Source organism: Manacus vitellinus, unplaced genomic scaffold (genome assembly GCF_001715985.3).
Source record: "Manacus vitellinus isolate BGI_N305 unplaced genomic scaffold, ASM171598v3 scaffold_22_pilon, whole genome shotgun sequence".
Lineage (NCBI taxonomy): Eukaryota > Metazoa > Chordata > Aves > Passeriformes > Pipridae > Manacus > Manacus vitellinus.
The window spans coordinates 8,953,229-8,979,248 of record NW_021939632.1 but is presented as its reverse complement, the minus strand read 5'-3'; the positions used below and the strand labels follow the sequence as shown (position 1 = coordinate 8,979,248).

General features: G+C 39.6%; 1 protein-coding gene across 1 annotated transcript in view; it reads left to right on the top strand.

Moving 5' to 3' along the window:
* Nucleotides 1-534: 534 nt before the first annotated feature.
* The window catches only part of USP37 (ubiquitin specific peptidase 37), a 35,494-nt gene continuing 10,008 nt past the window's right edge, over nt 535-26,020 (top strand). Inside the window, exons 1-18 of the mRNA XM_018072668.2 lie at nt 535-759; nt 3,801-3,972; nt 5,095-5,195; nt 6,447-6,628; nt 6,984-7,058; nt 7,604-7,701; nt 9,209-9,293; nt 10,177-10,338; nt 10,816-10,947; nt 12,933-13,056; nt 13,324-13,529; nt 14,616-14,733; nt 15,926-16,005; nt 17,305-17,469; nt 18,320-18,385; nt 19,566-19,716; nt 23,404-23,656; nt 25,626-25,792. Coding sequence (XP_017928157.2) covers nt 604-759; nt 3,801-3,972; nt 5,095-5,195; nt 6,447-6,628; nt 6,984-7,058; nt 7,604-7,701; nt 9,209-9,293; nt 10,177-10,338; nt 10,816-10,947; nt 12,933-13,056; nt 13,324-13,529; nt 14,616-14,733; nt 15,926-16,005; nt 17,305-17,469; nt 18,320-18,385; nt 19,566-19,716; nt 23,404-23,656; nt 25,626-25,792 — 2,493 coding nt within the window. The 5' untranslated portion in view covers nt 535-603. The remainder of the gene's footprint in view (nt 760-3,800; nt 3,973-5,094; nt 5,196-6,446; nt 6,629-6,983; nt 7,059-7,603; nt 7,702-9,208; nt 9,294-10,176; nt 10,339-10,815; nt 10,948-12,932; nt 13,057-13,323; nt 13,530-14,615; nt 14,734-15,925; nt 16,006-17,304; nt 17,470-18,319; nt 18,386-19,565; nt 19,717-23,403; nt 23,657-25,625; nt 25,793-26,020) is intronic.

The window sequence follows — 26,020 nt, the reverse complement described above, 5'->3', positions numbered from 1 at the left end:
TAGCGCCGCCCTGGCTGAGCGCGGGGTCCGCTCCATTCATTCCATCGGGGTTTTGTCGGGAATGCGCCCCGCCGAGCTGCCTGGGACCTGCGGGGCTGTGTCTCGCACCGGGGCTTTCCCGGGCGGGAAACGGGAGGAGCCGGAGATGCACCGCCGGGTGCCCGTGGGTGCCGCGCCGTCCGAAAGGAGCTCCTTGTCCCTCTTGCGCTTCCTCCGAAGCTTTGGTTCCCATTTCTTACCGACTTTTTTCGGGCGCTTTCTTTTCCTTTCCTTAAATCCGCTGGCGTTGTTTTAAGGATTTTCGAGGACTTTTGTGTCTGGAATTGTGTCTGCTCAGCTTTCAGCAACGAGGAATCAGTGCATTGCTGCCCAGACGGGGAGAGATTTTGTTAATCTAAGTTCCCTTCACTGCTGTCCAGCTCTTCTTCGTTATGTTTAAAAGTGGCAGTAAAACGGTTTTATCAAACTTCTGTGGAAAGTTCAAGCCACGCTTCTGTCTCTCTTTAGCCACTGTTTGGCCTGCCGAGTGATACGTTTCTCCTTCTTAACAGGTTTTTCAGGTGGAGCACAGCTGTTCTTGTTAGCTCTTTTCTGCGAGAAAGCATGGCTCTGTTAAAGGTGCACGGACCTGTCCGGATGCGCAGCATGCAGACTGGGATTACAAAATGGAAAGAAGGGAGCTTTGAAATTGTGGAGAAGGACAACAAAGTGAGTTTAGTAGTTCACTACAATGTTGGAGGAATTCCAAAGACGTTTCAGGTATGCCAGATATTAAGGCTTTTGTTTTAACAGTGTGTGGATTGTGCTCTCTTGTGAACAGCTGTCCTCTTCAAGGCTATTAAGTGTCACACAAACTTTCCTCTGTCACTCTTTCTTGTTCCTCGTTTCCTGAACACTAATCCCTTTGTATAGGTATCCAGTAAATTATTTACAAGTATCGTTAAAGGATCTGCCAAGATTGGCATCAAGATACCACTGAATGGGAAGAACCAAAAAGGCAGAGAAAAGTTACTAAAGTATACAGCATTGTGGACCATGTTTCAGGTTTTTGGGACCTGTAACCTTTCTGTTACTGGCACATTTGCCTTATCTAGAGGTGAAGATCCTGAACACTTTGTACTTTCTGTTTTCCCAACTGAAGCGTAACGTTGTTAACACACTGGTAGCCTGTCGCTTATTTATACAAGACTCTGCTGAACAGTGGTTGTTACTGTTTTCGGTTTTAAATGCAGATACAGATCACTGTTAAAGGTTCTCTTGAAATATTCAGCCTGAATTTTTGTCATTCTATAGTTATTTTTGGTTCAGGCTTCTTAGCTTCTCTGAAAAAATGCTCCAAACCAAAAGAGAAGTGTTTTTTTCTTTAAGAAATATGTAATGTTTTAAAAATACCTAAAGGATACAAGAGCAGTTGGAATAAAAAAAAAAATCCCATCTTACCGACTTTGCAATAGCCTCAACTGATGTAAATGTTGGCTTCTGCTTTTTTGTGCCACTGTTGTTTTTTTATCAGTAGTTTTTATCAGTTCACCAAGCCTTTCTCTGAGCCGTTTATTTCTGTGTGTGGACGCTGTGGAGAAAAGTTCACTTTATTTTTGAAAGATTAGGTTTTGCTGCCTTAGTGTGCTGCAAAGTCTCAGCAAAGAATCTGGAGGCCTGTGTTACCTTGAAATCAAGGTGTGAGGAAATCATTAGCTGGGCATAGTCCCCACCTGTGTTGCTGGAGACTTGAAAATAGTCATTTGCCTTCTCCTGAAAAGAATCATCTGCCTGTGTGATGCTGTGGCCGCAAGTTTTATTTAATCCAACAATGGACCATGTTACTCCTGAGGAGGGTGGTCTCTTCTGCCACTCATGCATTCCCTGGGTGCTTGTTCTCACATACTCCTTTCTGTCTGAATGAGTGATGCGGTGTGACAGTGACTGGAAGAGTGGTTCCAGGGGGAAGATGAGCCTACAGAACAGACAACCATGGCCTAGAGGGGCAAGTTTTCTCACAACTGCTGTCTCTGGCACTTGTCAGATCTCTTTGTGAGCTCGGTGGAGGGTTTTCATGTGAATTTGGGGAAAGGACTGGGTGCAGGATCTATCTAGTGGAGGGGGTGATAGGGCACCATGCAGCCAAGACTGCAGCAAAGGAAGAGGAGGAAATGATGCATCATTAGACCAATTGTTTTTGTTTTGATGGTGGTTATTGTTCATCAGGACCTGCTTATTGGTCCTGTTCATCCATCAGCCACATGGCCACTGGCACAAGAGCACTGTTGGGAGCCAGCAGCAGGCAGGGAGAGCTGCCTGCCCCCTGTGCAGGCAGGCTTGTGTAGTTTGTGTGAGCTGGCCCCAGGCTGTCAATGTGCACTTCAGGTGTGACAAATTCCTGATAATCTTGCTTTAGAAGTAGCATTCCCTATTTTTTGACAAGTTGCTCTGGGAGAACTGTGGGTGATTTCCCTGCCTTTTTTCTTAGTTTTCTGTAATGGAACATTTGGATGGATCCAGGATTATACTTCTTTCTGCGCTGACTGGTGTGTCATCAACTTTCTTATGTCAGATGACATGTTTTAATACTGTTTCAGAGCTTTGACTAAATTGTCCGAGATGCTAGATCTGTATTAAGAGAAATACTTTGTTTACCCCCCCCAAGACTTTGTGACACTGACTGAGTCATAACAGGTGCATGGAGAGTAGGGGTGGAGTCCTCTCATGCCAGCATTTTGAGTTGAAATGGATTGTTTTGCACTGAGATGGTGAAGTAACTGTAATACCTTTGCACTGGGCTCAATGTTTTAAGAGAGGGTGAAAAACTTGGAGCCCGTTATTCAATTCTTAGGTCTTTGAAGACATTTTTTAGCTTATATTTAAAAAAAACTCAAATCAAACAAACCCCCAACACCCCACCCCCAAAAAAACGACCCAAAATACAAGGACTGAGCACAAAGTGTAACGTTCCCAGCAAAACCAACCCTTAGTTTCTGATTCAGGTGGCTTACCAGCCTCTCTTACAAGCTCCTGTTGTGTCTAGGTTGGTTTTCCAAGAAGCCAGAGATCTTAATGGAAAAAAAAGAAATCTAGTGGACAATGGGACGTCTTGTACTATCTTGCTCTTTTTGAGTTATCCTCAATAGTAGATACTGTAAATAGTAGAGCTTTTACCCAACAACCAGTTCTTAGAGGTGACTTAGCATGAAGTAACAATTAAGTACGGTTATAATAAAGTAGCAGTGGCATCATTAGGGCGAACGAATTCTTACTAAAATTATTCTTTTGCTCATCCATAATCCTGAAAGTTTTGACACCACTTAATTGTTATAGTGTTGCATACAGACTAAGCATGTTTCTTACTGACTTACTGCCTCAGCAAATTTTTTAAGCCATGTCAAATCTGTCTTCTCTGAGAGGAAATTGTAAAGCGAGTAGAAGTTTGTATTTAACATTTGAAACTTTCCCCATCTGAAATTATATTTCAAACTTGATCTGGAAGTTTTAGCAAAATGGGACTTTATGAAGTTGTTTTTCCTTTATGTTCGGAAATGCCACACTCAATAGGAAAGCAAGTTTCAGAAAGCTTACCTGGGAGCATAGGGTTGAGTGATAGTGATACTGTCTTTTCAGTTCTGTCGGATGCCAAGGTCACAGATTGCATTAATTCTGTGAGATTTAATGTTTGCTTGAAATGGAGCAAGATGTATTTTGGTGCAAGTGTCTCTTACCCTCCCTATTTTAAGTATTTTGCTTGAATTTTTAAGTATTTTGGCCTTTTAAAATTGGATTTATCTTTATGGTCACTTTCTTGTTTTCAGCTAAGCCATAACATTAAAACTGTGACCTTACGACCAAATGGCAGAAAACTGTGCTGCCTGATGCTAACACTAAAGGATACCAGCTTCCTGACTATTGATAAGGTGCCATTAAAAGATGCAAATGAAATGCGGATGTATCTGGATGCAGTCCATCAGGACAGGGTTCATACCGGTAAGTGCAATTGTTGTAAATCATGTTGTAGCAGTTTGGACTGGAGCAGTGTTGTGTTGTTTTGTTTGGGTTTTTTTTTATCATCATGGTTTAATCATATCCAACAACAACTAAGCCCCAAATGGCTGCTCATTCCCTCTTCCCAGTTGGGTTGGGAAGACAATGAGAAGAGTGAAAATGAGGAAACTTGTGGGTTGAGACAAAGATAGTTTAGTAGGTAAAGCAAAAGCTGTGCACGCAGGCAAACAAAACAAGGCATTCATTCACCACTGCCCACGGGCAGGCAGGTGTTCAGCCATCTCCAAGACAGCAGGGCTCCATCATATGCAACAGTGACTTGGGAAGACAAACACCATCACTGTGCCTCCCTTCCTCCTTCCCTAGCTTCATATACTGAGCATGACGCTGCACGGTGCGGGATATCCCTGTGGTCATTTGGGGTCAGCTCTCCTTGCTGTGTCCCCTCCCAGCTTTTTTTGCACCCCTAGCTGCCTCATGGGTGGGGTGGTGTGAGGAGCAGAAAAGGCCTTGACTCTGTGTGAGCACTGCTCAGCAATAACTAAAACATCTCTTCGTTATCAACACTGTTTCCAGCACAAATCCAAAACACAGCCCCATAGTAGCTACTGTGAAGAAAATTACTCCAGCTGAAACCAGCACACACCTTTTGTGCATTTTCTCCTTGTGTTACTGGCTTTTTTTGCATTTGTGTCAATGCTTCAGAAAGAAGCATCTGGCCTTGAACCCCATTTTTTGTTTTGTACCTTTCTTGTGCTGAATGATAAGCAGAGATTAACATAAAGGATTTGTTTATGTTGTAAGTATGATGGTATTTGAAAAATGCTTGTCCGTTTATCAGACATGCACAGTCTCTTTGCTTTTCATTTTACCTCTTATTTCATTTTGTTCTTTTTAAGGATAGGAACTTTACTGCCAAGTGACTAAATGACCAATATCCATAAACATGTGCTTATGTCTGTGCACTCAGAATATTGTAGTCTGTTGGCAAGAAATCTAGCATGTCCTTTCCAAAATCAACTCCAGCTAAACAGCATTTTACAAATAGGAATGCCAATCGCTTAAATGACAATCAAATCAAATATTGTGTACTTTTCCTGTCAGCTGGGAAACCCTCTCAAGGATCTGGCAGCTTTGGAGGTGTGCTGGGCAGCAGAACCACACAGAAGGAAGCTAACAGGCAATTCTCCTATATAGAGAACCAGGTTTGCTTAATTGTTCGAATTTTTCTCTCTAATTTTATTTTATTCCTCTCCCTATCTCATTCTCTTATTGTATGCTGTAATAGCACTGTAAATACTTACTTTGCATCCAAAGTCTTTGTAATCTAGAGAGCTTGGAATAAATGTGTACAGGGTGGTTGGCAATGGTGTTTCTTGTTTGTAAGGAACCATATCTTATGTATGAGTAAGAAAGGTCAGTGTCTGGCTGTGGAAGGCAGAATAATATGTCCTTCACATATAAGCTATCAGGCAGAGAAGAAGCAGAAATAGAAGGAAAGTACATGATTAAGGCTTGCTTCTCACATAGTTCTGAATCTCCCATTGTTTTATGCTGAACACCTTACGTATTGGCTAACCATGTGTTAGTCAGAATAGGTCTTAATGAGTTTAGCAGACTTCAGATCAAAAAGCTGCTGACCCAGCTTTGTATCAGAATAAATTTACTTAATTTGTGGCATTCTGCTCACATTTTTGTGTAAATTTCACAGACTTTTCCCCAGAAGTGGTTTTCCTTAAAAATATTTTTTTCTTCCTTTTCTACCCAGATCTCTTGATGTATCTACCAACTTTAATTTACTTTGTTATCTCTGTGAATATACTAGTATTACTGCCCTGAAAGAGACTATTTTTGACATTGTTCCAAAACAAATTTTGCATGTTGCTTAAAGGCAATCTCACAGTAAAAACTTAAGGCTGTGTATACATTGATGATATTAGACATGTTTAGTTTTCAAGTCTAAAATTGAACAACATTCCTTAATCAACCAATTATTGGCCCTTTCCATTGCATTAGAATGCTTGTCCCAAGGCTGTCAGGGCATTGTTTTAATTATGTGGGGTTTAATACTGCTTTTTAATTTTTTTTATTAAAAAAACTTTTATTAAGCAACCCAGGATTGATCTGGGGATAGTTAAGAATCATGCCTTGGGTCATGCCTAGCGTCAAAGATTGTAAAGGAGATTTTAAAAACTAAAGTTCAGCTGACTTAGCATTAGAAAAGGAAAGTGGTTACTGCAGCAGAGTTTCATGCTTACTACTTGCATGATACAAAAACTTTAGCTGTGTCTAGTTAGTGTTAAGCTGTCTGAATCTATTAGAGATAGCATGTCTCTTCTTTTGGATGCTACGCTGTAGCAAGCAAAGCAGTGGCGTAAAATATAGCTTGGACTAGAGATGGTCCTGTTTTTCACTCTTGGGTCGTCTCCCTGGCCCCTTCCACTTGGGTTTTGCAGACTCCTCCCAAAAGAGTGACTGTGGAAAGTAAGGAGGAAAATACATTTCGCAAGGTGCTGGGCACCCCAGCAAGAGGCTCTGTTAAGAATTCTGCTGGAGCTGGGACACCAAGCAACAGGGTGAACATTTCAGCATCTGCTGCATCGTCGGTCCCTCACAGAACGGGCTTGTTGGAGAATCGGTAGGAGGGTTATCCTCTTTATGATATTGTTAAAATTTAGCTCTTCATAGAGCAGTGGAACTCAGTACACTGAGACATAAGAAGGAAATGTATTTCTTCCTCCAGTTTTGCTGTTACTTTTAACAGGGTGTTAACACGTGCTTTTGTAGCCTCTGACTGGTACTGGCACTAGAGCTTTAAGTACAACTTAAGAGTTGGGCAGGCCAGATTCTTCTCTATATGTTATAAAAGTGGAGATTGCAGAAGATGGGTGCAAAATGTGTGGAGAGCATTGAGGAGTTCCGTTCACTTGGAAGAGAGTAATTTACTAACCTTTCCAAAAGAACGACTGCTTTACAAATTTTTCTGTCATCAGTGAGAAGAGGAAAAGAACACAACCTCCTGGTTCGGAAATGAGTGAAGATTATCCCAAAGAGAATGATTCTTCAACGTAAGTAACAGTTGTTTCTGATTTTTAAACTCCTTGTTCATTTATAAGGATACATTTTTCTGAAAAGAATGCCCTCAGCCACGTGGTACAGGCCAGTCAACTTGTGAACACATTGGGTGCTTGATTTGAGGGATGTGTTCAGGATTAATAAGGGAAATACAAACTACTGTAGCAGTTGATTTGCAGGAACTGGAACATACAAATTTTGTGTCATCTTTCTTTAGTCAGTTATGTCAGGATTGTCTTGTGTGCTATATGTGTATAGCAATAGATACCTTCTTTATTGAACTTGCTTTGACCCTTTTCAAAACAAAATTGATAAAGGGAAATTGCACTTTGGAGAATAAGCTCCGTGTGTTTTAAATGTGAGTAAGAAGGCTTGTTTAAATAAATTGGTTAAACTTACCTGTGAGTGAAGTTCTACTTTTCCAAGGTCAAGTATCAAAGATGATAGAAGAGAAATGCTTTAAAACAAGTTGTAAATATCAAGCAGGAGTATCCCATGTCTTCCATAACTGCACTGCCTTCCACTCTTCTATCTGTAGGAATAATAAAGCCTTGAGTGATCCAGCATGGAAGTACTTGAACAGTAGCAGAGAGAAACAGCTGAATCTGAAGCAGGCTGAGGAAAACAGGACATCAGGTAAAAAAATAAAGCCTAATAATACCTAGCTTTGACCACTACGATTTTGATATTGGTTTAGCAAGTTGCTGCAGAAGTGGTTTTATCTAACCCCTTTTCCCTATGCCACTAACTTTTCTGCTTCCTTCAGAGCCGTACATGTGATGCAAACAACTCACCTTCATTTTGAAAACCTGTCCTGCTCTAGTATGGCCGTGACCTTTGTTCTTGGGTGCTGATGCCAGCCCAAACAAGCAGCTTCAAACTCCACTCCAAGCTGCCCTTCCCCTTGAAAGGGAATTTCTGTAAACACCTAAGGATTTCCTTTTTGCTTTCTTTCATGTTTATTTTTAAACATTCCCTTTGCTGTTAATGCCTGTGTGAACTGTAGGCCGGTTTTTTTCTGGTTTTATGGTTTACTGTTTATTTTTGCTTCCTTATATCTTCCCCAGAAGTTACAGGGGGAGTTTTGAGACCAGGACTTTAGTCCTGTTTGTACCAAAGTTCTTTTGGATACTCTTGTGTGAGAAGGCTTTATAGACAATACAGAAATACTGACAGTATGCAGATAAGCTAGTAAGCAGCACCGTTCTTCAGTTTTATGAATAAATACTTAGCTTCTTTCTCCATAAAGACAAATGCATTCAAGATCTTGTTTTTATGGAGAATGTTGGTGGATGCATTCTTTTTTTAGTGGAGCTGTGATGGCACAAATGAGTTGCTGGAGCAGCCAGTAAGGTGAATGTTTACCTCTGAACAAAAATCTGGTTTGCTCTTCAAGAATCCAGAGTCTGTGAGTCTAGAATATACCTGCAAGTTTCAGTAACAGTATTGTAAACTTCCTTCATATATCTGCACTTCTGAAAGTTACGTGGCTCAAACCACTTCAAGCTGGGAGAGAAGCAAATGGTTGTTCATTATCCAAACTAAATTACACTGTGATTCATCGTAATAGGTGACTTTTTGACTCTTGAGAGCACTTTTTTTATGTGGCACCATCTGAGGCATTAGAGTCTCAGGATCTGGCACAATGATATCGTAACGATGAAATACTCATATTTTGCCCCAAGTATATAGTAATTTACTGTGGAATTAGGAGTGGGAAGAGAAGCTGTTTTCACTTCTGCATATTTACCTGAGTATTTATGTTGAATTTCAAGAGCACTGTCTTGGAAATTAGTACTGACTTTTCTGTTATGTGTATCTTGTCTATTTGAACAAGAGTCAGATAGTTATTAATTTTCAGGTAGCTAAGACCATTCAAAGACTTGATAATATTTCATGTTGCACTTGGGCTTTGATGGAGATTATGGTATTAAATTCAGTTAAAACTCCAGCATGTTTTTACTCACATGTGATTAATATTCACATTAGTACTTGTAAATATGTGTGTTAGTAGTCTCCCAACCAATTCTGGAAAACAATATTTGAGGATTTTTAAACCTTTTGACTAAATACTTTCAAACAAGTTGTATAAGTAGCTGTGTAACCTGGAACAAAATGTCCTGCCTCTCTCTCTGTTTTAAAGGTATTTTACCACTGCAGTCGTCATCCTTTTACAGTAGTCGGTCCTCTTCAAAAGAGTACTCCACTGGTAGTTCCACCCTGGACAGGTAGGACTGATTCACTAGCAAATGGCAGTTGTTTCCCAGGAATTAGGCTCTTCAGTTTCCTGTGTGTTGATCACATGGTGCTTATATGCATATTCTTTCCTTCAGGAGTATGATCTAGATATTCTATGTGGCTGCAATTGCACTGGTTACATCTACAAACTCTAGTTACTGCTTGCAATAGACTTTATAAAATCACCTAAGTCTGTTATAGTCATTGTGAATGACTCTAGATGGTTCAAACTATATATAAACTCTGGAACTTAGTCTGAATCCTTGTTTTCATTTTTCCCAAGGAGATAAATGGCATTCAATTCTATATTTTAATAACAGTATTTTAGTAGTACTGAATCCTGCTGAGCTTGGGATTCTTCTGTGTTAGATGCTGTGCAATCAAACTCTTGGTCTCTGCCCTAGATAGATGAGATACAAGATCAAGGAAGAAAGGAGGCATTGTCCATGCTTTGAATGTAAGGAACTTACGTCCAGAGCTATTAGGTTACAAGAACAAGAGGCTGATAATGAAGACTCTGGCCCAGATGTGAATTTTTAGCATATCTTGGGAGTGGTGATCTCATGCTATATAATCATTCTTCCTCTTGTCATACAGTGTAGAGAATTGTTAAATATCTAAAAGACAAAAGACTTGGTTACACTGCGTGCATATCTATGGATGTAAGGAAGTTTAACCAAGCTAAATATTTAAGTGCTCTGGAAAGAAATTATCTCTCTCAAACCTCTGTTTCATTATGATACATACCAGTTATTTTGTGTGGCTTTACCAGTCCTTGTCTTCTAAAGTGATGCAATTCCAGTGTCATGAACTATAGTCCTTCAAGGCAGAGCATTAGAAATCATACACTTCTTATCCTTTTTATGTTTTTAGGTCTACTGTATCCAGCCAGACCTCTTCAGCCAAAAGAAGTCTGGCATTTTCTTCTCAGCCTGCCCCTCTTTCTGTTAAAAAAATGAGATCTAATCAAGATTACACAGGCTGGAACAAACCCCGAGTGCCCCTTTCCACCCATCCTCAACAACAATTGCAAGGGTAAGTTTAATTTTCTTTATCTAGCATGCACACTTTGATCACCAGAATGTGCACATTCTTGTTACAATTATTTAATTAAAAACATAATCCTGAAATTTATGAATGCTGAGGCAGGGAACACTTTTTCTAGTTCGGAGAATAGGTATCCTTGAAATCACTTCTTGAGAATTTTAGAGATATGATAATTTCAGGTAATTCATGTTCCTTTAATGATGATTCATTTCTGTATATATACATATGTGTTTTTTAAAAGTTCAGTTGTACAAACTCATGGGTGCTTTCTTGGTAAATGCTGCCTCCCGTTGTTTTCAGTTTAGTCTGGAGGGCTGGAGAACAGCTCCAGTAAGAAGCTCTGTGAGAATCAGCTGTGGTGAATGTCCTACATGTTAGTAGTGCTGTATTTAACTCTGGCAAGTTTGCACATTGATCATTAGACATAACATGTTCAATTTTTTTTTATTTTTTTTTTTTTTTCAGATTTTCAAACCTGGGAAACACCTGCTATATGAATGCCATTCTACAGTCCTTGTTTTCAATTCAGTCTTTTGCTAATGATTTGCTCAAACAGGGTATTCCCTGGAAAAAAATTCCACTCAATGCACTTATCAGGTAAAATTCGCTTCCTGGTAAGGCTGTTTTCTCCTTCATTACTGAGAAACTGGTTTTGTAATGCTGAGGCACCTTTATAGCGGGTCATTTGCATGTATAGATAATAAAAGGATTCCTAGAGCTCTCTGTATTTTGGAGCTTTACTTTTGAAATAGGAAGTAGGCTCTTAAAACTTGTAATAGTGAGTTACATACCTTCTTTACTGTATTTCTAGTGGCAGAGTAAAATGCTTCAGAAGAAAATGCAAGAAATTGCAAAATAAATTAGTTGCAGAAAAACTTCTTGCAAAAAACCCTTTTTTTAAAAACTTTGCCAGCTAGGGTTTAAGCTGTTCACTAACTTCACCTGGTATGTGAGGGCTTATGTCTTTTTGGAAAATATCCTTTGTTTTGTAGCTGTGGGAAGTGCTCGAGTTTTGCATACTTAATCTTTCTCTAAATTCGGATGAGATCTTAATTCAGTCAAACCTCATGTCAAGAAACTCCAGAGGCTTCTGTAGTATACCCAGCTCTCTTTTCTCTTTGAAATTTTGAATTGCTGTGCCATTCAGTTTCCATAAGGCAAGCTGCTGTTTGCTCCATGTACCACTCTCTGTGCCATTTGGGATTTTTATTATATTTGCACTTGTGTACCTTGTTTCTTTTCTGTCACTAAGATGCAGGATTAACGGAACCGTTTCTCTTTCATAGTTTTTTATATCTTTTGGGTTAATTTCTATTTTTGCTGTGTCCTCTTGAAGTCTCTCTATACTACTTGGGATCAGAGGTTGTTCCACATGCCTCTTGAAATGTCCTTTCCCTAGTTTTTGTAGAAAGATCTCTGAAGGTTGTGCCCCATATACCTACTGGTAAACTGTGTGGGTGCTGCTTGTGCTGTTATTCCTCTGATGGAGGGCAGTGTGTGATCCTGTGCTGGAGTACAAGTCAGAGTTGATGCTAAAAGCATCTACTTTGGCTTCTCTTGGTTTGGGTGTATCATCTAACCTGATGGCTGGTTTTCTGGTTGAACAGTGACTGCCTATCAGCTGCGCTGTGGTTTCCTAACATGCTTCACTGAGCAGCTGTAGAGGGTTAGGACAGCACACTCTGTTCCTGGAGCTCAGCAGAGTAGCAGAAACTTGTTGAGCTGCAGTGAACTAACCAGATTCTTTGGGTAACTGAGTATTAGTTGTTGGTTTGGGGTGCAAGGGGATTGTATAGAGGTTTTCTCTGTCTGCAAAAAAACCTCTGGGGTTTGTTTTTTGGTCCTGAAACGTGACATCTTCCTATCACCTTCCCGCATATGTAGTATGACCAAAACTTCTGCTTGGAATATATTCAGTGTATATCTCCTGTGCAATTGTAAAGCAGTTGTAAAATATAACTAAATCACAGTTAGCTGAGAGGCACAGGTAAAGTCAATTTCTACAGGTTTTTAACGAAGCTGCCAGAAACACTGTCCATAGATTGAGCCAAGGAACTCCTCATGGCTCTTTTTGTTATAGCTTTTTTTCTACTCTGTTGTAATGTTTTTATTGCCAGAAGAAGTAAGGCTTGAAACTGAGTGGAAGTTTAAAAATAAAACATAAATAGAAACCATCTGACCATGCAAGTTGAATTTAATGATTTTGTGCTACTTATTTTGCTGCTATGTGATTTCATATCTTCCATCAGTGCAAATGTTTTCAAAAAGCATTGGGGGGGTTGTTTCTCATTGTAGAAGATAGAACAGAAATAAGTTTTTAGAACCTCATAAGGCTTTTCTCTTTACGTTTAAAGACTGTGGATATTTTTTTTGTTCATGTGGGTCCTGTTTGATGATGGCCTCAAATGAGATCTCAAAGTACTTGAAATGGAAAAGGTTAATTATATATGAGATATTTTCATACAGAACACCTGAAACACTTATCACAGGAGAAAAGCTTTTAGAAGCTCTTAAGAGGAGATATTTTGTTTGTCTGAAGTCCTGGAAAACCAATCAATGTTTCATTGCCTTGACTTCTGCAGACGTTTTGCCCATCTGCTTGCTAAAAAGGATGTCTGCAGCCCTGAGGTTAAGAAAGAGCTGCTCAAGAAGGTGAAAAGTGCCATTTCAGCTACTGCAGAGAGATTTTCTGGGTACATGCAGAATGTAAGTACCATATTGCCTGGAAACAATTACGTGTAATTTGTTCAGTGTTTGGCCTGCATCGAATGTCTGTCAAGCTTCAACTCTGTTTGACAGTGACGTGGGCTTTTGATTGAATGGCAGCGATTGCTGCTGTTTGTTAGAGCAGAACTGCCTTAGTATTGATGAATGCAGTGAATTAAACATAGTTTCCCCAGTCTGTGTGTGTTTGAGAAAAGATACTGAATGAAATTGCACAATATCACTTTGTTGCATTCCCCCTGTCTCTAGGATGCACATGAGTTCTTGAGCCAGTGTCTGGATCAGCTGAAGGAGGACATGGAAAAGTTAAACAAAACTTGGAAGAGTGAGCCAGTCCCTAATGAGGATAACTCACCAGGACGAGCTTCTGATGACCTCTCAGCCACCAAAGTTTATACGTGTCCGGTTATCAGTAACTTGGAGTTTGAGGTTCAGCACTCTATCATCTGCAAAATGTAAGTGTGCTCGACAGCTTTTGTCACACTTACCTTAAAAGACTGGGAAGCGTTCCCATGTGACGTGACTTCATCTGCAGGTTAAAGCCAGAATTAAGAACTATGTTTTATCCGAAGCTAGATATTTAGAAAAATATCCTGTGATCTAGAAATGCTGGAAAGCTGACACTGTACCATCTGCTGCTACAGGCCTTCTTTAAACAGTCTTGTACCACCTAGTTCTTCATTAGATATCCAGTGGAAAGCCTTTGTGCTTTGCTCGTTGTGTACCACTTGTATGAGGATAGGGAGAAAAGGGGATTTCAGCCAAGTAATGTTTCCTCTTAAAAAAAAAAGAAAAAAAAGAAAGAAAGGAAAGCCATGTTTTTATTTGTTCTTTCTAAGGCCTTCCAGGGAATGGCATTTTCCTCTGTGTTTCTATGTTATTGTGGAAAAAGATGTAAACCAGTATGTATGGGCGTTCGTTGCATATGACCTGTGCAGTAGATTTCCATATGGTATGCTTCATTCCAGAGTTTTTATGAACACAGGTATTTGGGAATATTAGTTTGTGTATACTTCATTAATTCCATAAAACAATTAAAAGTAAAGTGCATCTAGGTAACACTTGTGGAAGACAAATGACTGTATAGTCTTTTTTATTTTTGCCTTAAAAAAGCACAAGAAGAAAGAGGGGGTTTGTTGGTTTTGGTTTTTTAGATGGGCTTTATTATTTTGTTTCTAGGAACAGTTTGAAAGCATTTCTAGGCTTGCCCTTCTGCTGGGCTGGTCTCACCTTTCTCTTAAGAATGGTGAACAAAGAAGAGATGTTCGGCTACAAAGCAGTCACTTTGAGTATACCTGATCAGTTGCCTCTCCAAAGCAATCTGAGGGGTATTGTTCTTATCTTTACACAAATGTTTCAACTTCTAAAGCATCAAAAAGAAATTCCAAGATCCAACTTTGTCATAAACATTAAACAGTTCCATTTTGATGACTAAAATTAAGATGATCAAGAGGCATATATTTACTGGGAAGTTACTTGAGCCTAAAACATGTAAGTTGTCCTTAAGTTTTCAGACTTGCATAAGCATGTTTCTTTTTTAGGTGTGGTGAAACGGTCACTAAACGAGAACAGTTTAATGATCTCTCCATTGACCTTCCTCGAAGAAAGAAATTGCTTCCTTCCCGATCGATCCAGGATTCTCTTGACCTCTTTTTTCGGGTATGTAGTTTGAGGAGGAGTTTTTTTATTCATTGTGGAGTTATGTGTAGGTTATGTCCCATATGTAAATTTTGGTTGTACAGCTGAACTTTGCACTTTCTTGAGGTTTGTCCATTAATAGCATACGGGAGTTTTTATTGTAAAATGCTGTGCAGAAATTAACTGATCCTTACAATACTGATGTGAAATAGGTAAACTTCTCCATTTTGTGGTGAAAGGGTTGATGTATAAACAAATATAAAGGCTGTCAGATTGAGATAATCACTCAGGAATTGCTACTTCCTCTCCTGGGCTAAGATGCTTCAACAGCTTGGGTACTGGCCTTAATGAGCGTGGAGGAAAAAGGTCATGCAGATACAATAATTAAAAAAAGAAGTAGCTGTAATATTTGGATGCTTGTTTTGTAAGTAGAGCTTCAAGGTGATGTTCCTGAAAGCTAAAAATGAGCCTTATGTCTGTGAATTAGTGTTGTATTTTGTAGTATGTCAAGACTAACTTGTGTTTTTTCTCCATATGTAGATAGTGTTTTCAACAGATAGAATAATTGACGGGGTAATTCTTCTAAAAGTTGATGGAGATCTGAAGATTTAAAAAAATTCTTAAAACTGTAGTGATGTCATTTGGCCTCATGTAAGGCAAAGAGCTGTAGGAATGTTTGATGGCCAAGTCATGTAATTTCAGGAAAGTGATGCTTCCCCTTTTGGTGTCTGTTCAAAACACTACTCTCATGCAACACATCATTGATGAGTTTAGGTGAGGATAGCTTTTGAGGAACAAAGCAGAAGTTTTGAACAAGAGGGAGAAAATTTCCTGGCACCATTCTCCACCACAGGTTATTAGGGGAAAAAAACCACCAAATTCTGTGTAAGGGAGAGAAAATTGTAAACCTCACAAGGTTGACCACTCCCTTTGGAAGCTAATTTGTCTTAACAAGTGGCTTACTCACTGGTCTACAATAGACTTACAGGAAAAATTACACCTGTATTAGTGGATATATTGTCAAATTTTAGACCCTGCTACCTGTCCTCTTACTAGATGCCCTCTTATTAGGTCACGTTGAAGGTGATTATAATTTTAAGTATTAGTGCTGTTTTGAAGAGTTTGTATGACAGCCAAAAGCAATGTGCTTTCGGCCCAGATCTGTTTAATATGTGTTTTGTTCCAGTAATGATTTCTCTGCTCCCTTCAACAGGCTGAGGAGATTGAGTATTCCTGTGAGAAGTGCAATGGAAAGTCTGCTGTTGTCACACACAAGTTCAACAGGCTTCCCAGGTAAATGTTTACACCCATTCCTCTCCTTGCTGGAAGGATATGTTACAAAAGTGCTAGCAGAAGTCTCTCAAAGAGTAAAGCTCATGGGAAATGCATGTGCAGTGGTCAGCCTGTGGGAAAGACCACTGTCTGCAGGTGCACCTTCATCCTGTTCTTCAGTTTTCCTCTAAAGAATCTCTCTTGGGAACCTTCTGCAATACTTTTTTCTTCCTCCCTGTCCATACATAAGGAGAACTGAGTTTTCCCTTTCCCCCTTTCTTGGGGTTTCTGGAACATGAACGAAGTAGAAACAGTAAATATATTCTGTAATTTTAATATTTTATGCTCAGCTGACCTGATGGGCAGGACTTGAGTTGGAGGCATTAGTGCCAGACAGTATGTAGAGGGTTTAGCTTTGATCACCTTATTTTTCCTGTGCTTTTCTCTCCTAATAAGCATGGCATTTCAAGGATTAGTGGGATGCTCAGTAGTTTTTCACCTCTAGGTTAGGTTTAGTTCATGATTTAGGGTGGAAGTGCTTGGAGATAGGGGTGTAAACCTCGTGGCATGTAAAGTTAAAAGAGTCTTGGATTATTTTATCAGACCTATGTCCTTGTCCCAGGTATATTGAAAGCAGTATCTTATGTTTTGCTTATGTGGGGTATTTATTCAAGCACTGCTAAACCCTTGTGAAAGTTTTTGAATGTTAGTACAACACAAGTGATAATATATCTGCATGATTTAAGTAGACAGTATAAAGTGCAGCATAAGGAAGAAGATTCACTGTAAAGAAGCCTTTTCAGATTCCTTAAACTGTTGTGATCAGAAGTTCTTTCAAAGAGAAAGTGTCATGACAGATAAACCAAGTACACGTCATGCACTGGGCACAGTTCCTCCTCAGTTTTGGGCAGCTGTGTGATCTCTCCATCACAGACTTGAATTTCTGGGAATGATTTACTAATATTCTTGCCTATAATGATAAAATTTCAGTTGTTTCCTACCTCTCACTGTGTAGTAGAAATGCGTTTGGTAAGAGCTGCTTATTTCTCCTTGAGCCAGGTGATGCACATCAAAGCAGGAAGCCTCTTGAGTTGTCAGAGTCCATGGTCTGCAACTTACACAAAGTTGAGTGATGGACAGGAACAGAATTACCTGTGTCTTGCCAGATAAGAGATGGATAGTGTTTGCCTACCACCCCAAAATAATAATCTGGTTTAGTCAGGTGAATGCATTTGGTGAACAGAGTTACTTGGATTTTAAAAAGGTTTTCTCTGACTTTTTTCTTGAAATTAACATTTGTCGTTCTCTCATCTCTCTCAGGGTCTTGATTCTTCATCTGAAACGATACAGCTTCAATGTAGCATTGTCTCTCAATCATAAAGTTGGGCAGCAGGTGGTTATTCCAAGATACTTAACCCTGCTTTCCCACTGTACGGAAAGCACCAGGCTGCCACTGACGCTGGGATGGAGCGTCCATTCTGCCATGTAAGTGTACAGCTTTGGTGCATGCCATGTTAACCACGTATGCCACAAGGTAGGTAGTTGTCAGATCTCCTCCACCAGATGTCTGGGCAAGGAAACATTAAAATTACACAGTTTCAGGTGTGTGCTGCTAGTTTGTAATGATGCCGTCATGAGAAGGTGTACAGAAAGGAAACATAAAAGCTGACCACAGCAGAAATACTTGAGAATAGGTTTGAAATAGCTTTCCAATATTTTGGAGTTTTTTCAGTCATTGCAACCATTGTGATTGATCAGGGAGTGGAAGGGTAACTAGGCTGGAGAGAAACAGCCCTGCTTTGAGGGGGAAGATTAGAAAATATTTCTGCATTGGCTACCAGCTGTTGGATAGGTGTGTAGTGATACTGATGGACTTTGAGGAGCCGATAAAAGGATTAAATGGAGCAGGAAGTTTATTTAGAAGAATCTAGGTAAGGGAGGAGAAACAAAGACATGGAATATGCCAGAAAACTGGCTGATCCAGACAGCAGCAGGAGACTGTGGTTTAGGAGCAGGAACTCAAGTGTTGGTGGGAATAAAAAATAAGGAATGAGTTGTCTTGACATGGGAGCCCAGAGCCTTTAATTTGTGAGCTTGTCCCTAAGGGTGCATTGCTAAGAAGTGAATCAAGTTTAAAGGATTATATATGGTTTTGAACAACTGTTGTTTATTTATAGCATGATGAAATTATTACTGTAAATTATGCAATTAGCAAGTACATAATGGTATTCTACCTGTTTCTTTGGTCATGAATTTGCATGCATAGCAGACAAGTAAACACTTATTTTTTAAAGACTTTTAACTGCTGCAATAAGTACTTTGCTTTTTTTAATAGCTCCCGTCCATTGAAAGCCTCCCAGATGGTGAATTCCTGTACTGTAAGCACTTCCACACCTTGTAGGTGAGTTATAGCTCTGAAATGTCCATGGCCCGGGGTTTCATGGTGTAATTTCTAAGGCATTTTAAACTTTTCTAGTTCTTTTTTTAAATAGTTCCACCATTTGTATTTGTTTTCTTTTCTTTTTTTTTGTTGTTTTTTTTTTAATATTGTAGTGAATTATTTCAGCTACTTCCTTTTTTTGATATCTGAGTTTTATTGGTGTTACATGCTAGGTGAAATTAACATCAGTGGTACAATTTGCCTAGTTGACATGATCACCTTAACACTTCCTTTGAGAACCTTTGGGGACTTGTAGGTAAGCAAAGATGATTTTTTCAGGCAGAAGGCTGAGCATCAGAATGACAACTGGATGTACTTTGTATAGATAATTTGTCAGTGTGAGATCTTAAACTAGCTTATGGTTGTATTTGCAAGCCACATATGTAAGAAGGAAAATGCTTTTAAATTCTGCAGTCTACCTCTTTTCTCTGTTCTGTCTCTATGGAGCCAAAATGTGTGTGTTGGGAACAGGTGGTTAGTTTCTTAAGTTTATTTGCAAAGATGAGAGGGCATAGGGTTTTATAAGCAGTTTTGAAAGGCCAGTTTCTAATACAGTGAAAATGTGGTATCACACTGGATGGTTTTGGATTGTGGAGTACTTAAAGACCAGACTTACTAATCAAGCAGAAATCGTGACTTCCCCAGACTCTCCTGTTTTCTGTTCTGAAGAATAAGAATTTATCTTAATGAAAAAGCAAACAGGAAAACTCAGAAACTTGTGCAGATTTGCACTTTTTATATCCTGGTAGTGATGTGGGAAGTCCTCTGTCCAAGTTAGTAAACTTGAGAAGTCCAGTGGTTTATGCCAAATTCTAGGTGTTACTGTGATCTTGACTCAAATGGGTACTGTCTGGGATTGCGAGGTAATAAAAGTGCAGAATCTTTGGCCTTAAAAGCAAGAGCCACACACTTAGTAACTTTTAATGTTCTAAGCTGCTATTGCAGGCTTAAAGTAGATATGTTGGTTAACCCAGCAAAATGAAAACCCTGCCTGCTATGTTAATACATTGTCACTATCAGTTGTTGCAGTTTGTTCCATAAATTGTACAGTGTGAAAGTACTACTTTAATGGTTACTTTGAAACACATTTGTACGACGCTACAATGCTGTGGAGTTTTATAGCCATGTTTTTAATTTACAGAAAATACACTTTCAAGTCAAAGAGCTCTGCAACATTCTGTGTAGATTCTGACAGCGATGATGAGCCATTGAAACGCTCTGTTGCCCATAGCCAAAGGTTGTGTAACATACAGAGTAGAGATCAGCAACAGCTGCAAGAAGAGCCAGAAAAGGTAAGGGAAAAAACCCCACAAACTTTCATATACTAGATCCTGTATGTACTCATGTCTGGTCTATGTTTTTCAGCATAAACTGTGAGTGAAATTGGTGTCAGATAAGGGTTTTTTCTCCTAATTAGCACTGCAGTGCTGGAAGGGAGTGCTTTGCTAATTGACCTCTCTGTACAGTTGTTTTGGGTTCCCACGGGGAACAGAGGTAATTGCATTGCAAATGCATTTGAGTTTTCAGGTTATGTGTACCAGCTGCTTAGCAGTTTGGTCAGTCCTTTGGGCAACTTTCACTAATAATGTGCTGTCAATAATAAAATTATGCAGTAAAGCTCTTGATTAAATTAGATCTAGTACAAGTTGGGCTAAGCAAAATACTCAGTTGAGAGAATTTTGTGCACATCCAGTCTGTGTCCCCTCTCAAATGTGGCTTTTTAAATGCTTTTAGAATCTGAAGCTAACAGCCTTTGGAGGCGGACCCACAGAAGTGTGAAGAGACCAAGCTTATTGGTGTAATGGCACAGTTAACTTCAGATTGCCTTTGAGCTCTTCCTTGTGACTAGTGTTCATGTTGCCAAGTGGTGGTTTTTTTTGCTTCTGTCAGGGCAGTGTATTAGCAGGTTGATGAGTTCTGTGGGAAGGAATGATGATCCAGAAGGGAAAAGAAGCAGCTTAGAGGATTATCTTGCAGTACCACTTTCTTCTGTTAAGACTGTTGCAGGCCTAATGCTTAGGACAAGTGTCCGGCATCTCTGCTTCTCTAAAGTTTTTGACAATGTTCATAGGGTTATTTTAATCAAGCAGAGACTTGTGGTCTTGATTATGACATTAAAGGACAGATGTAAAACTGGATGAATAGCATTAAGTAACAAGAGGAAGATATCTACAGTTTCTGATCTGATGGGAAGATCAAACCAAGGGAGGGTCCTGATACAGTATTTAATAAATGATAAAATAGATACTGAGTATTAAATTTTCAGTAGATCAAGAGCTGGGAAGGGCTGTTAGTTTGATGAAGCTCGGAACTACAGGTAAGAATGATCTTGACAAATCTGAGAAACTGTATAAAAATAGGAGGGGTTGTTCAGTAGGAACGGGCTAAAGGTGCTAATCCTAGCAGGATTAACCAACTGTAAATGTGGGATGGGAATAGCTGGGAAGGCAGTGGACCTTCAGAAGGGGCATGAAAGGACACAAAGTCAGGCAGGTTGAAAGCAAAAATATCTAGACAAAGCCATAGCCCGCATGTTGTGTAAAGTAACTCTGTTTTTCCTCAGCGTTGAGCTTTAGCTGGAGTTCTGAATCCATCTTTGGGTTCTGGACTGAAAAGAGTTACAGATTAATTGGAGAGGGGCCAGAGGAAGGGAACATGAATGGTCAAAGGTCTAGAAAGGAAGGTTTTAGGAAAAAGTACAGGCAAGTTGTCTTTAGTTTGGTCCCTAGTTTAAGGAGAAACCTAAGATAATAGAAACACTTGAGCTGTTTTCCATGCCCATGCTGGATAGAACAAGAAGTGATAGACTAAACAGCAGAAAGTAATTTTTAGATTAAATATTAGGGAACACTTTCTGATGCTCAGGATGTGTAGGAATGGAATGGATTGCTTTGGGAAAAAGCAGAAAACCCTTTCTGAGGGTCTCAGGAACAGGGTAGGCAACCGCTGTCCTGCATGGCACATCTATACCTGGCTGTGGCTGGGGGAAGGAAATGAGCTTGTCTTTGAAGTCCCTCTTATGTATAGAAAAGGTGTTTCAAACTGTCCTAATTTATTATTCCTTGAGTTCTGTTTGAGAGGAACAGTGGGTAGTCTTTATCGCACAAGCCCTGTGAGTGCAGAAATTGTGGGAATAAAGCCTATTAATTTGAATAACAGATTAACTACAGGCTTTACAGCCTGTTGTGGGAAAGAGGCAGTGCTGGTGATGATTCCACATAAATGATGTTATCCTGTGGCCATGCACATTGGCCACTTCTCAACCACAGGCATGACCAACCATCTGTTACCATTCTCGGACCTTCTCAGCGTTGTCCTGGAGGACCTGGTCCTGGTCCTTGGAAGTGGCATTACTGCTGCTGCACCATTTTCCTTGATGTGATTCTCATAGCAGATGCGGATGAGGAAAGCATTAAGGGCTTGGCAGTCACTTTGTATGGCCAGGACATCCCCTGCCAGGCACTGCTTGCAAAACACCCCTGCCATGTGGGAGAACGGCTGGAATAGCATCTATATGCAGCTGTGGGTTGTAGGGGCAAATAGCAGTTATCTAGCTAAACAGGGCAGAGCTGAAATTCCTGTGATCTCTGCCTCTGCAGATGTAGTAGTATTTGAAGGACTTCTTAAAAATGCTTATTTAAAGCAGCCTGTCTTAAAGCCTTATCTATTTTAAATCTATGCAAATAATGTCTAGTAGAAAAGTTACATTCAAATAATGCACAGATGCCGCCAAGTCTTTAAAGTCTGACCACCGAATTAGTGGTAGTTGTTGGCAGAAAGCCAGGAACTAGGGTTTGCTGAAGAGCTAAACCTGTTTTGATGTTGGTAGCCTACAGGTGCAGAGAGAGAAATCAGAAAGCTTAAATAGCAGGTACTCTGCTTTCCTTATTTAGGGAATGAATAGGTGTGAGGAGAGAGGTTTGAATTTGTCACTTCTTATTCTTGGAGGGCATCATGTCTAGAACAAGAAGTTTAGTTGGCTAATTCATTTGCTAATCTTGTTTGATAAGGCAGTTTTAATACAAAATGTTTGCTCTATAAAAGCTAGCTGTATTTAACTAAAATGCAGTAAAAAATTATTTTTGTTCATTTTAACAAGGTTCTGAGATCCATCCAAATGCAGTTTGGAATAAGACCTGGAGAAGTACATTCTGATAGTTCCTATCTTACTTCATTTTTAACATAATATAGGAAAAAAAAATCTAAGAATATGGTAAATAGTATAATTGTGTAAATATGCATACATGGGGGTTAACCTCTGATTAACAGTTAATATTAAAATTATTGAAATTATTATTTGCAAACCACTGTGGTTATAGGAGTTGATGAGCATCAATTTTACGAAAATAACTATAAAAAAATTCAGAATAAGACTAAAGTTTTTTTTCTTTCTTCCAATTTAAAGTTATTTTGTTCTCCCTGGGAGAGAATAATTCCTCCCTTTCCCTGTGTAACTCTTTTCTTACTTGGTTTGCAGTCATATGGCAAGTCTGCAGCACCAAACCTAATTTTAATTGCTATTCATACCAGCCCCATTTCAGTTCCTATCCTCCCATCCCTATGTTCAAGTTCAATTACTCTCATGTTGCTGCTTCATCACTTGTTAACAAACTTGCAATTTCCCTGCTTGTATCTCAGCACTGTCTTGCCAGGGGCTTCTGGACCATTCATCGGGACCTAAAGGGGGAACGTGTGTTGAAGGAAAGGAGGGAGAAGGGAAGAGTTATCTTGTTTATGTTAATCCACAGGACCTGTAAAAACTGGCTGTAGTTCATATTTAAATATTATTCCTTGGAGTGAGTGTAGCTACAAAGGTTGTCTCTCCAGTGAGTCTCGTATAACTATCTGTTGAATGTTGACAGAGCCAAGCTCTCGCTCCCTGGGGTTAATAAAATTAAAAAAAAAATCCACAGAAATGTAAAGCTGATGTTATATACCTGTTTATTCAAGCACTTAATCATAACTCCATTCATCTCTAGGGTTCAAAAAGAAGTAAAATGGAGGGTGATAAACCTGAGCTGGGTAATGCTGGTTTTGATGGGATGAGCGAAGATGAGCTGCTAGCAGCTGTCTTAGAGATTAGCAAAAGGGAAGCTTCTCTGTCTCTGACTCATGATGAAGATAAGCCCACAAGCAGCCCAGACACTGGTTTTGGAGATGATGAAATTCAAGAATCGCCGGAAAACCTGGAATCTATGGAGATAGAGAAGCCCAGAACAGCGTTAGACTCAGGTAAGACAAAGTAACCATCTTAATTGGACTATAGCCGGCTAAAGCAGGTTACTGATAGCATCAGGTTAGTAATGTCTGGTGGCAGAAACTGGATGCAAGTGCACTGCTGAAACTCTCTGACTTCCTCAGAGTTTTCTTACAGTTTCCATGTGTATAAAGCATTTAATTCACTGAATTGTGAAAATGTATTTTCTTGTATATCTGTCACCTCTCTGATTCGGGGTTAATTTCCATTTTTTCTCTATTGATTAACACATACCTCTACAGATTCCTGTGCCAGACTTCAGTGTACTAGGATTTGGCCGTGTCCTAGAAATGAATCCTTCCATAATCGGAAAATATTTTCATTTCTGTAGCTGTTGCAGCCTGGGCAGCACGGCAGCAGTGTTCACATGGCGAGTGTGCAAGAGCGTGTGGGGGCTGCACAAATGCAGTTATTTTGTCACTAGTTACAAATGTATTTAACTATATCTGTAATTTTTTCTAAAATTACTTGTTTATGTGAGAGTAGACTCTTAAGTATAAGAGATTCAACAAGTGAATTATGGCCTCTGACCCAGAGACACCATTAAGTACAGGGAGGAGCCTGTGTGATACCAGTGTGGGGAAACTGAGTCTTTCTTTAGCTAACTGAAGGAAAAATGAGTGTTTTATCATTTGTTGTGTGCTACATGCTTTCAGTCAGATTTTAAATTCTGCTAGTGTGGAAAAACAGACCAACAATATGCTCTTGTCATCTAAGAGCCAGGAGGTTAAATATTAACAACAAAATACCCCAGTATTACCAAAAATTACATTTGTTTCAATGGACAACTCTTGACAGCCTCGATGTTGGAAGGCAGTGTGTAAGAAAACTAAGTCTGTGCTCAGCCTGGTTTGTGCCCTCCTTTATGTACACTAATGTTGCTTATGGTGACCTGAGAGAGCTGTGATAGGGCGTGGCCATGTAAAGGTATCTCTCTCAATGTTTTCTTTGGAAAGTACAATGTAATTATTTGAAGGCTCTTTTGTGGCACTTAAGCAAAAACTATGTGTTTAACAGAAGTTCTGTATTTCTTCATACATTGGAAGTTTTCAAAGGTCATGTTTTGTTTTCCATCTTAAGAGGATTAGATTGATGGATTATGGTTCTGGTGGTCTTGTGTTTAAGGGTTCACAGATACTGAGACCTGCCACGTATTATCCTTGTTAATAACTAATCAGCAGATACTGAAGTCTGCATAGGGCAAAACTATGAAGTTTCACATGCTGCTTTATGATAGCAGTTGAAGCAGGTCCTGATATTTAATCCAGTTGTAAGCAAGTGGGAGAATCAAAGTGTCCTGCACCTGCAGGAGGTGTATGCAGTGGTTGAATGAATGTTCATTCCACAGGTTTTGTAAAGCACTTCTACCAAAGTGTTCACTCTAAAAGTGAACTGAAAAATTATAATCTTCATGCACCTTGAAAGCTGTACATAGTGTTCACAAGATTGAGTCTCCTACCTGAAGGAAAAGGTGCTAGATTTAAGCAGTGCTTGAGGTTTGTGCTTTCCTCCATCTTGCCTATGATTTGGCTTTAGTTGTGGCTTCATCTGTAGTACTCCAAGGTATAATATGCAATGCAAATTTTTATAATCCATGGTTTCTTATAGAGAAATTCAATTGTCAGCTTCTTGGCTGCAGAAACCTAGTGGTGTGTGGTTTCTTACTTCAGTTCAGCTTGCTGTTTCTGAGTGAACATAAAAGGCTAAAAGGAGAACAGGTACAGGGATTAATGAAATGGTTCACTGTGTGCCAGTTAAAATGGTTATAAGACTGTGCTTTGGAGCTTTTTCCATTTGACTCTTGTGTAGGGTTTTTTGTGGCTGGTGAGCTCTCCCTGTCAATAGATGTCACTGTGCTGCAAGGATTGTGGTGATTTAAGGAGGAATTAGCTGGTTACAAACAGAAGACCCAGGAAAGCATAACTGTACTTTCTGATTCCTCAGGTCCTGCCAATTTCACAGAGATAACTAAAGATTTTGATGAGAATAAGGAAAACAAAACTCCAGAAGGATCCCAGGGGGAGGTTGACTGGCTGCAGCACTATGATATGGAGAGAGAAAGGGAAGAACAAGAACTTCAGCAGGCACTGGCTCAAAGCCTTCAAGAGCAAGTAAGAAATAAAATTTCCTTCCTTGAGTTACCTTCCTCAATGCTGGAAACCTGACAGCTAAAGTAAAAGCCTGTGTTCAGGCAGTAACTGCAAGGGGCATTCTGCTGCTTTTTTGAGATAATCAGATGGGGGAAAAGTTTGGATTTCTTCTAGCTCCAGTGTCAAGTAGAGTGATGACACTGGATACATCTGGGCACATTTTGTAAGAGCTTTGAAAACTGTGTATCA